This window comes from Nycticebus coucang, chromosome 17 (assembly GCF_027406575.1).
Source record: "Nycticebus coucang isolate mNycCou1 chromosome 17, mNycCou1.pri, whole genome shotgun sequence".
NCBI lineage: Eukaryota > Metazoa > Chordata > Mammalia > Primates > Lorisidae > Nycticebus > Nycticebus coucang.
Genome location: NC_069796.1, coordinates 89,273,045 through 89,284,836, shown reverse-complemented (window position 1 = coordinate 89,284,836; position 11,792 = coordinate 89,273,045). Strand labels below are relative to the sequence as shown.

General features: G+C 48.4%; 1 protein-coding gene and 2 non-coding genes across 3 annotated transcripts; all 3 read left to right on the top strand.

Moving 5' to 3' along the window:
- Positions 1-5,405: 5,405 nt before the first annotated feature.
- RACK1 (receptor for activated C kinase 1) lies at positions 5,406-10,662 on the top strand. The gene is made up of 8 exons (XM_053566680.1): positions 5,406-5,824; positions 6,769-6,940; positions 7,354-7,501; positions 7,702-7,797; positions 8,651-8,761; positions 9,250-9,390; positions 9,868-9,978; positions 10,561-10,662. Exons 1-8 carry the CDS (start codon positions 5,716-5,718, stop codon positions 10,624-10,626), a joined length of 954 nt encoding a protein of 317 aa, XP_053422655.1. The 5' UTR covers positions 5,406-5,715; the 3' UTR covers positions 10,627-10,662.
- LOC128569412 (small nucleolar RNA SNORD95) lies at positions 6,071-6,138 on the top strand. The gene has a single exon (XR_008375364.1). It is a non-coding gene; the product is annotated as a small nucleolar RNA SNORD95 (small nucleolar RNA).
- On the top strand, positions 7,114-7,192 carry LOC128569400 (small nucleolar RNA SNORD96 family). Its single transcript, XR_008375355.1, has one exon. It is a non-coding gene; the product is annotated as a small nucleolar RNA SNORD96 family (small nucleolar RNA).
- Positions 10,663-11,792: the final 1,130 nt, after the last annotated feature.

Below are 11,792 nucleotides of genomic sequence, written 5' to 3'. Positions count from 1 at the left end.
CTTCTGCCTCCCAACACTGGGCTAACCTGTTCCAGCAGTCACCAAACCCTTCACTTGGCACTTCTATTTAACCGAAAACTCGACTGATGAAAAAGGCTTCGGCCACCTCCTAGCCACTGCCGACTGCCTGCCTTCTGGATGCAGTTCTACCATTTTTCTTAATTTTACTGACTTTAGAATCCAAGCATGGCATTCCCGCCCACATCTATGTTTTTTGTATGATCAAACTGATCGTAATTGTAAAGATTACTGGTACATGCAAAATGTAGGCTGTCCCTATTACTACTGCAATATTCACCCAACCTGATTCAAGTTATTCCCTTAGTTCACTTCCTTACAATAGCCCCCATAAACCTTTTTACTTCCAAGACCACTACACCTTTATCATTCAAGATCCATGGGACAATAGATGGACATCCCCTGTCAAAGGCGCCATGTACCCTACCTCATACAGCTCCTGGCCTTCCAGCAAGCTGTTCATATGGTGCTCCCTCGTACAAATCCAAACCACCCTTCATACTCATATTCAAAACCAGGAAAACGCCTTGCTTAGACAACTTGCACCCCCTTCCCCAAATAACCCCTTTTCCTGACTTACTCTCCTCTGCGAGGGTCTTCTCATTGCCAATATGAGCGGACTAGGGAACCTCACCTCTTGCTTCCTCTGCGCCAGTCTCGGCCGCCCACCCCTTACTGCCGTCCCTTTGCCATTTCCCCCGAACACTACTGCTTCAGAAGAAACATCCTTTAAACCCCTACTTAATATTTCTCTGTTTTTAAACCCCCAGGAAAACTCTTTCATCTTTTGTTATTCCAACGCTTTTACTAAACTCTGCACCACTTCTCCACCTACCCGGAACATCACCGCCCCCCCTGGCTCCTTCATTTGGTGCAACGGCACGCTCTCCAAAAATCTTACCCTCCCACTTCCACCAACAGCTTCGTGCCTCCCAGTGACTCTTATCCCTCAACTAAACATCCGTACACCTACTGAATTTATATTCCCCCTAGACAAAAAATTAACTCTCGTGTTTCTTCCAGAAACAAACGTGCTGTTTTCCTTCCCCTAGTTGCGGGTATCTCTCTTGCAACATCTACCGTATCTGCAGGACTTGCAGGAGGGGCCCTTGGACACTCCTACATCACTGCTGCCAAGTTAACAGAACAATTCCAACTAGCAGTCGAGGCCTCCGCAGAATCCCTCACCTCCCTACAAAGACAAATAACCTCCCTCGCCCAAGTAACCCTACAAAATAGACGGGCCTTAGACCTCCTCACTGGGCCTTAGACCTCCTCACCGCCAAAAAAGTAGGAACATGTCTATTTCTACAAGAAGAATGTTGTTACTTTGTTAATGAATCAGGCATAGTAAAAACACAGATTAACAAACTTCATAAGCTTAGCTTAGATTTACAAAAACAAAAATTTTCTTCTGAGGCAAACGAGTGGTGGAAATCCTCCATGTACTCCTTACTCATGCCCCTTGCAGGTCCCCTTATTAGCTTGCTATTGATAGTCACCCTTGGACCCATTATTCTTAACAAAATCATGAATTTTATCAAATCACAGATTGACTCCCTGGCATCAAAACCCATTCAAGTCCATTATCATAGACTCAATCTTGCAGACCAGGGTCTCGCCGAACCTAATAACGAAGATATTCCTCCGGGAACCGCGTAAGCACTCAGAACCGCATAAGCACTCAGAGCTATGCACGTTGACTCACCAACATATGTGAGTACAACCTGGGTACCTTTTTACGGGGTGCAATAAAGACACTGCAGAGGGAAGGCATAAACAGCCTCTCTGAGTCCCTTGGAAGCAAACCTGATTTGCATAGAGGTTAGCATCGTAAAAATTTCTCCTCTCCTCCCGAAAAGATGCTCAAACTTATCATGCAGTCATTATGCCCGCGGGAGGAATCAGGTCAATACTTCCCCCCAAAAGGTTAATCCCCTCTCCTCGATGCCGACAACTGACAGACCCCAACAAATTTAAAAACTAAAAGGGAGGAGATGCCGGGAGCCAAAACACCTCACAAAAATGCCCCTTGCTAGCTTGCTTGATTTTACGAGCAAACTATTCTCAGGAATTCAACCATAACAACAACGGTACTTTTGGCTTGCATAACTCCTCAGAAATGCAGCCCCCGCCTTAGGGACCTTCTCCTAGTAATTTTCCAGAAATTAGCCCCCTCCCCGCCCTGCTAGGAACAGCCCTTAGTTACTTCCTTGTTTGAATGCTTATAAATCCAGCTGAAAAATAAACTCGTCGGAGCTTGATCAGACTCTTGACTTGCTCTCATTCTTTCATGTCTCTTGTCCCCTCATTCGACTGACCCCCTTTGTTCCCCAGGTCCCCACTGGATTCCCCGTGGGCCAGGGCACCTCTGCTGCAGAAAGGGCCCGTCCGTGATGGTGTGGGAGGGAGCTGCAAGTGGGCTTGCCCTAACCCTGGGCTCCCAGCCCTAGCTCGGAGATGCTGATTTCCCTGGTCTCCCCCGGCAACGTTCAAGGGACAGATAGCTGAACGAGGGTTCCTTGAAAGGGGAAAATATAACTGGGTGACTGAGTGCTCATGTCTGCAGGGGTGGAGGAACTGCGTGCTCTTTAACAGAGACTGGAAATCCTCAGCGCCTCTCGGCCGCCAGCCAGGGGAGCCCTCGGATACCTCCTCTCACTCCACACCTAGAGGCAAGTGGAGTTTGTGCCGAGCCACCCAGCTAGGCGCCGGCCTGACCCGAGACGGGGTGGGTGGAAGCAGGGGTCTTCCATGATCACCAGAGAAACAAAATAGTAGTACTTGGGTCGAGATAGAGTTCTTTTTTGGATAACAGAAAAAGATAATCAGTTGGGTGTGGTAAGGAGGAGGCGAGGTGCAAGCCTGGATGCTAGGAGGTCCTACGAAGCACAGTGAGCCTGTGGGGAAAAGCAGGGAGTTGCGCTGTGTCTCGAGAGAGAGCCTAGCCTTGCCCCGCAGGTTTGCCTGACTTCTGCCTTTCTGCCGGCAAGATCCTTCTCCAAGCCTTCAAGGCGGTATCAACTGCGGCCACAGCCTATCACACTGCTTGGTCCTTAGCTCCTCCCATGCTCCAGCTCAGGACCTTTGCACCAGCTCTTCCCTCCGACTGAAATTTTCTTCTCCCATACAACTTTGCTCCAACCAGAGCATTAGTCTCCCACGTACCTACAGGTCTGCCTTTCCAATCTTTCCCCAGCCATAGGATGTAAACTGCAAACAAAACAAACCAGAGGCCCCCTCTGCCTTGTTCACCCTTGTATCCCCAAGACCTAAAACAGGGCCTGATATCCAGTATGTGCTAAGTTCCACAGTATTGTGCCAGACGTTGTTCTGAGCACTTTACACATTTACTCCTTTACTTTCCACACCACCATGTGATGTAAGAATAATTATTTCCAATCTCATTTTACAAATGAGAAACATGTGAACTAAAATAAAATCTTAAGGCTCTGCCCCCAGCGGTCTGGCCAAGGGGATCCCCCAAATGTGAGTTGCTAGTCATGAGAAAGGAGATCAGACATGCCTCATCATATTTCCCTCCCTTCTAAGAGATGTTCTCTGTGCTGTGCAAAGACCTACGTCCAGATCTTTATATACATAACAAACCACTTACGTGTGGGCATGAGGCCAGGCGTAAGACCAGTAGTGTGTCTCTGATTAACAGACCTTAGCTTAACTCAAGCATTCCTTTTTGCTGACTCCTGGTCCTTTCAGCCAAAGGTCAACTTAAGATTCTTTAAACCCACAGGTTCTTCTATAACCTGTAACCTCCCCCACTCCTTGCATTTGAGATGTCCCACCTTTTGGAGCCAAACCAATGTATGTCTTCTATGTATTAATTTTTGATGTTACCTATAATTCCTGCCTCCCTGAAATGTATAAAATCAAACTGTAACCACACCACAGAGAGTCTACTTGCTCAAGGCTTCTTGGGCATGGTTCCAGGTCATGATTCTAAAATTTGGCTCAGGATAAACCTCTTTAAATTATTTTACAGTATGGCTTCTTGTCCATTGACATGCTACAAACAGAAAAGTAAATACTTAACGCATAATGTTCCCTTTATTTTGCATAGATGTTAGCAGCTGCTATCAACCTGATTTTTGTGCCTCCCTTAAAAACTATTTGAGCTAGGGCAGGCGCTGTGGCTCAGGCCTGTAATCCCAGCATTTGGGAGGCCCAGGCAGCTGGATTGCCTGAGCTCACAGGTTCTAGACCAGCCTGAGCCAGAGCGGGACCTCATCTCTAATAATAGCCTGGCCCTGTGGCAGGCGCCTGTAGTTCCAGCTCCTTGGGAGGCTGAGGCAAGAGAATCGCTTCAGCCCAGGAGTTTGGGGTTGCTGTGAGCTATGACACCATGGCACTCTACCAAGGGGAGACAAAGTGAGACCCTGTCTCAAAAAACAAATAAAATACAAAGACTATATGAGCACAAGTGCTGACATATTGTCTCTTACAGTGAGGGATATGTGAGAACTGTTGGTATTACTTATTTACTGGCTATATGGTTGAGTGGAAAAATTGCAGCCTGCCAGGTTCTACCTCTTTTCCCTGTCTTGGGATACCTCCTTCGGGCACGTCTGGACCCCGGACTGGGAGTAGGCAGGCCTGGAGGAGGCTTTCCACTGAAGTCCCAAGAAGTCAGAGCCTGAAGTTGCCCCCTCTCCGGTCCTTTTCGTTTCTGCGCGAGCTCACTGCGCTCTGACTTAGGCGAGCAAGTGGCCGTCTAGCAACACACAAGCCGACTTTTAGTCTATACAGGGTAACTCTCTTCTGCCTAAGTCCCGCCTGGACTCAGTCCTTCTTGATTTGTAGTATCTCAGAACATGCGGGAACCTGCGGGAAGAGCCCTCTGAACATGCGCACAGTTTTGAAGTTTATTTTTCAAAAAGGTAATGCCATATTTTAAAAATTGCTCATCCTGGGGCGGCGCCTGTGGCTCAGTCGGTAAAGGCGCTGGCCCCATATACCAAGGGTGGCGGGTTCAAACCCGGCCCCAGCTGAACTGCAACCAAAAAATAGCCGGGCGTTGTGGCGGGCGCCTGTAGTCCCAGCTACTCGGGAGGCTGAGGCAAGAGAATCGCTTAAGCCCAGGAGTTGGAGGTTGCTGTGAGCTGTGTGATGCCACGGCACTCTACCGAGGGCTATAAAGTGAGACTCTGTCTCTACAAAAAAAAAAAAAAAATTGCTCATCCTTAATGGCAGTAGTAAAATAAATATAAAGCTCCCTCTGCGTTGCCCACCCCAGGCACCAAGCGGAAAAGGCAGGGCTCGCACCCCGCTACATAGGGGCGGGGGAAGCCGTTAGGCGATCTTTCCGAGAAAGTACGCTTCACCTCCTTCGCTCCCACATCACGCTCTAAATCTTCGTCTGAAGAGGCTTTGTAAACACTCGAACGCACTCGTTTCAGAACGTATTTGTACAGTGCTACCAAATTATGTTGCGTGGCGAAGGGACCACGACGCCACGCAATTTCACCTGGCCCTTTGCACTGTAGGGGGCCGCCATCTTGAGCAGAAATGTATCGTGGGAATCGCCATTTTACTTGGGCGGGCGGGTATTTCCGGTTCCGGCGGGGGATTGCTCTTTCTTTTTCTTCGTAGGCCCGCGGCTGAAGTGGTCGTGGTGCTTGTCTCTTTCAGCTATCTGGTGCCATCCTCGTCGCTGCGGCGACACTCGCACCCGCCGTCACCATGACTGAGCAGATGACCCTTCGTGGTACCCTCAAGGGCCACAATGGGTGGGTAACCCAGATCGCTACTACCCCGCAGTTCCCCGACATGATACTGTCCGCCTCTCGAGGTACGGGCTAGCGTGCGGGACAGATTTGGGAGGGGAGGGTTACGCGTGTGTCTCGCGGCTAGGACCGGAACGCGCGAGTTGGCGAACCTGGCAGACTCCTCAGTCTGGGCGAGCCACACTGCAGATGAGGACACTGAGCCATAAATTAACTTGTAGCTTCTGGGAGGATTAGAGAAGTGGGGGCTTTTTTATTTCTTGGCTGTCGCTCGGCAGATGTGACTGTGTGCAGGGACCTGTGGGCCTGGCGGAGCGGTGATGACCCCAACATGCCATCTGAGTGCCCATGCTGAAATCCAGAGGCTGTTTCTGAGCTGCCGCCCGGTTCTCAGCTTGGTGGGATGTGGGTGGACTTCATGGGGCCTCCGGACTCCCCTTCCTGCCTGCCCTTCCGACCCTCGGTGCTCTCATTCCCCGTACCTGACTGCGTCCGGAGGTTTGCTTCCACACTGTTGAAAATTGTCCGACACTGGGATCAGTGTCTGGCTCTTACTCAGAAAACTGGAGTGTGGCATGTTTCAGTGAAAGTATCCAGTCCTGTAGTGCATGAAGTGACTTTTCTAGCACTAATGACTCCGTTTATGTCACCCCTCAGAAGTAGTCACAGGAGGCCCTCAGATTGCTGTGTTTCTGCCCCTCCTTAGAGAAGACAAGATAGTTGAATTAGTCTGAGTCTTAGGAAGGAGTATCTATGATCTCTGGTGCCTGAGTTAAATTCTCAGGGTGTGGTTTCACTCTACTTACGATTTTATTCTGGATAGTGAGTCCTCAGTCCTTGCCTAATAACTGCTCTTGTAGCCTCCTATTCTGGCTCTCTTAGGGGTCCTTAATTTGTTGTCTTCGTTGACCCATTCACTATGATCTTGACATCTTCACTAACCTGGTAGGTTAGTGGATGGACTACAGGGTTCCTCATTTGTTTTTCTTTTGGTTTTACCTGTACTTAGATAAGACCATCATCATGTGGAAGCTGACCAGAGATGAGACCAATTATGGTATCCCGCAGCGTGCTCTCCGGGGCCACTCCCACTTTGTTAGTGATGTGGTCATCTCCTCAGATGGCCAGTTTGCACTCTCAGGCTCCTGGGATGGAACCCTGCGCCTTTGGGACCTCACAACGCAAGTAGCTGCTCATTTGTTCTGGGGACTTGGGAGAAACCTGGGCAGAAAGGAGGCTGATGGGGTACCCAGGGGAAATGAGGTCTGTCCCAGACTGAACATTTTTGCCAGATGCAGCAGTTTGAATGTTTTGAGAGTTCAGTTCTGATGGGCAATTGGCAGGTGGAATAGAGGGTCCTGGTGATGACAGATGACATTGTCAGCCAACCCCCATGTGGGAGTGAGGACATGTCCTGCAATTCTGAAGGGATTCTCTGGCATATATCTACCTAACCAAGGGCTTGCTGTGATCAGAGTCACTTCCCCGGGTCTTGTGAGTGATCAGTGTGACTGGGACAAGGTCAGGAAAATGATCTTATGAGAAAGCGTGTTTGCGAAGTTTGTCTGGAGAATGACCAGGTCCTTCCTCTCAGGGGCACCACCACAAGACGATTTGTAGGCCATACAAAGGACGTGCTGAGTGTGGCCTTCTCCTCTGACAACCGGCAGATTGTCTCTGGATCCCGAGATAAAACCATCAAGTTGTGGAACACTTTGGGTGTGTGCAAATACACGGTGCAGGTAAAGTGAAGGCATGGGCAGAGGGCATGTATTAACGTTCTCTCCCACCTTCCTCCTTAATCTTTGCCTTACACGGAGATTTTAAGTCTGTCAGGATATTAAAGAGATCTGTTGACATCAGAGGGCTCTCATGGGGGGCTGGGTTGTCTAGAGTTTCATTGGGCAGGACTGTTTTCCCTTACTTCCTTTCCATCCTCCAGGATGAGAGCCACTCAGAGTGGGTGTCTTGTGTCCGCTTCTCACCCAACAGCAGCAACCCTATCATCGTCTCTTGTGGCTGGGACAAGCTGGTTAAGGTGAGCTTTGAGCCAGGGCATGGGGCCTTTACCAGCCAGAATGTGCTCCTGTGGGCTTCAATTTGGAAGGCTTTGTAGATATCCTCAGTTCGACTTAAATTCCTCTTCTGTGTCTTAAGTAACTAAAGTTCTCATAAGCACCACACGGCTTTTGGTACCTATCTTAATCTCAGTTGTCCTTAAGTAAGTGGTCAAGGCAAATTTTTTTTTTTTTTTTGGCCAGGGCTGGGTTTGAACCCGCCACCTCCAGCATATGGGACCGGTGCCCTACTCCTTGAGCCACAGGCGCCGCCCCAAGGCAAATTCTTTTTTGTGTGTGTGTGTTTTTTTTTTTTTTGGCCGGGGCTGGGTTTGAACCCGCCACCTCCGGCATATGGGACCGGCGCCCTACTCCTTGAGCCACAGGCGCCGCCCCAAGGCAAATTCTTTAATCTTTTTTTAAGTTACCTATGGGATGATAAGGGTATTCAATCCAGGAATACTTTTTTTTTTTTGTAGAGACAGAGTTTCACTTTATTGCCCTCGGTAGAGTGCCGTGGCCTCACACAGCTCACAGCAACCTCTAACTCCTGGGCTTAGGCGATTCTCCTGCCTCAGCCTCCCGAGTAGCTGGGACTACAGGCGCCCGCCACAACCCCCGGCTATTTTTTTTGTTGCAGTTTGGCCGGGGCTGGGTTTGAACCCGCCACCCTCAGTATATGGGGCTGGCGCCCTACTCACTGAGCCACAGGCGCCGCCCCCAGGAATACTTTTTAAACAAGGTTCTGCACTCTTTTTGTTGGGCCCAAACCCTCCTGGATCTGCCTGATCCAGAACTAGGCTTCTCACCTGTCAGCCCTGCCCATCCATATAGGTGTGGAATCTGGCTAATTGCAAGCTGAAGACCAATCACATTGGCCACACCGGCTATCTGAACACGGTGACTGTTTCGCCAGATGGGTCCCTCTGTGCTTCTGGAGGCAAGGTATTTTGGAACCAGAAGTCTTCCTACTTAATAGGGTGTGGTATCATGGGACGAAGACTTGTCTTTAGATGACATAAGAAAAAAGACAGATGAATTGAAGAATTAGTTGGGTTGGTGTAGGAGGATAATGAGATAGCAATCCAAGAATAGGTTCCTGATCATCGGTTTCTGGAAATGACATAAAGTCATACTGTTTAAAAGAAAAAGACTGTTTTCTCTACAGTTGGGTTTCTTAGAGTAATTGACAGCCTCCCAGAGTGTTAGGATTGTAGGCCATGAGCCACCTAGTTACTGTGCTGGCTCTTGTAGGATTGGTAAGGTGTCCTGCATTAAAGAAAAGGCATACAGAAATAAATATTGGTCCTAGGATCATTAGCCTTTCAAGAAGCTCAGGGTACGAAGAATGGATTCTGACAAGAATTTTGAGATGGGTACGATTGACATCTGGAAGAGGTTGCTGCCCTGACTCACCCTAACTGTCTGTCTAGGATGGCCAGGCCATGCTCTGGGACCTCAATGAAGGCAAGCACCTTTATACGCTAGATGGTGGGGACATCATCAATGCCCTGTGCTTCAGCCCCAACCGCTACTGGCTGTGTGCTGCCACGGGCCCCAGCATCAAGATTTGGGTGAGTGTGGGCTGTGGTTCTGACTGAGTTCCTGGTATACAAGATGAGTGTTGGCAGTGTTGTGGTGACCGGAGGCCGTCTTGACTCCCAGCTAGGAGCCATGCTTCCTGATTAAGTGGCTAACCTTCAGCCTGTCGGATTGGAAATTTGGGGTGGTGGATGTCCATGTATAGTAGCTTACTTAGCCTCAGTTTAATTGGCATTTTGATGTAGATAATCCTTTGTTGTTGAGTGCTGTCCTGTGCCTTTCAGGGTGTTCATCATCTCTAGCATGTGCCTTCTAGATGCCAGTAACAAACCATTCTTTCCTTCCTAGCATTGGCAACTAAAAATGCCTTATAGGCCTAGCCACCTTTCCCCTGTCGGCAAAGTCATCCTCTTAAGACTCTTGAGTTATAGAAGGGTTTCAGAGAGAGAACCTCTCTCTTCAGAGAGAAGTGTGGTTAAAAGTGTTTTTCCAAATTGCACTCTTCCCAGGACTTAGAGGGCAAGATCATTGTAGATGAGCTGAAGCAAGAAGTAATCAGTACCAGCAGCAAGGCAGAGCCACCTCAGTGCACTTCTCTGGCATGGTCTGCTGATGGTCAGGTCAGTGATCTGCTCCCTCAAGACTCCAACTTCTGTCCCTCTTTTTGTCTTTGGTTTTTGTTTTGAGATTGGGGGGGGGGTCTTTCTCTGTTGCCAAAGCCTGGAGTTCAGTGATCTGATACTGTAAACACCAACTCCTTGGGCTCGAGATCCTCCCACTTCAGCCTCCTAAGTACGTGGGGCTAAAGGTACCATGTTCCCCAGCTAGCCTCCCTCTTTTTCAACTGTTAGTGTGCCAGGCACAAGAGCAATATATTTGATACAGCCAGGTTGTAGTACAACCTAGTTAGCCATGCCAGTGTGTTTCTACCCGAGAGAGAAGGTTGTGATGTAGAGGGCAGGGGTTACCACCCTTCAGTTTTATACCTTGATTCATTTGACCAGTTTTTAAACGTCAGGATTCTCAACTCTGGCTGTTTCTTCTAGGAATACATAATCGCCACCTACAGCCTGGTAGTTAGAATTGTGGGCTTCTTCAAAAGAAGTCAAAAGAGAAATGGGAGGGGGAAAAAAGACCTTTACTGATACTAGTGGAACTGCAGAATGCATGGCTGACCTATTACTGTCTTTTCTGTCCTGTAGACTCTGTTTGCTGGCTACACGGACAACCTGGTGCGAGTGTGGCAGGTGACCATTGGTACTCGCTAGAAATTAATTACGGCACAAATAAACTGGTTTGTCTGCCTTCTGGAAAATGTTTTTTTCTCCAATAAAGAGGCTCCATCCTATCTACATTGCTTACAGGTTAAGAAGTCTAACATTGAGGCACTGGCAGCCTGGAGATTGGGGGATGAAACTTGGGGACAAAGTAAACAGGACCTTAGTTTGTAGGGCAAAGCCTGTGGTTCAAAAGGAGTGGGGTGCCAGCCCCATATGCCGGAGGTGGTGGGTTCAAACCCAGCCCCTGTCAAAAAAAAAAAAACTGCAAAATTGTCAGTTTGTGTGTCCATTTTCTTAGGGTTGGGGTTCATCAGATGTGATGTTTATGGGAGGTCAGTTTCCCAAACTTGCACTGTCCTACATTCCAATACAATCAGCTTACCTGAACCCCAGGGAAACTTCCTGAATGAAAGGGACTGATTAGGGTGGCCCCTGTGGCTCATTGAGTAGGGTGCTGGCACCATATACCAAGGGTGGTGGGCTCAAACCCCCCCCCCCCCAGCCCTGGCCAAACTGCAACAAAAAAATAGCCAGGCATTGTGGTGGGCACCTGTAGTCCCAGCTACTTGGTAGGCTGAGGTAGGAGACTCACCTAAGCCCAAGAACTGGAGGTTGCTGTGAGCTGTGATGCCACAGCACTCTACTGAGGGTGACAAAGTCAGACTGTCCCTTACAAAAAAAAAAAAGGGACTGATTATTTCAAAGTGGTTGCAATGGGTGTAGGAACAGTAGGCTCCTCAAAATGTCCTGTAATTTCTTGGGGCTTAGATAAAAATGGTTTTGGCACAGTAACTGAGATAACGCCAGAAAGGCTATGTTAACCACTGTGATAAAAATGTGTCAAATGGTTTATGAAGCGAGTGTATGATGCCCCATGATCATATCAATGTATACAGTTATGATTTAATAAAAAAAAAAATGGAGTTAATGTGGGATGTTTGAGGGGTAGGTTTTAATCTTTAAGGCAAGCAAAGTCTTGAAAAAGGTGCTTAATCAAAACTTTTTCAGTCCATTCATAATTTAAAGATTAAAAGTTCTGAATGGTCTGGGAGTATTCATAATCAAAACTGGCCCTACCAAACTGTCAGCCTTCATCTTTTACTCAAAAAAGGATGAATGCCTTAAGGTGAGAAATGGGCTGTAAACGACTGCCA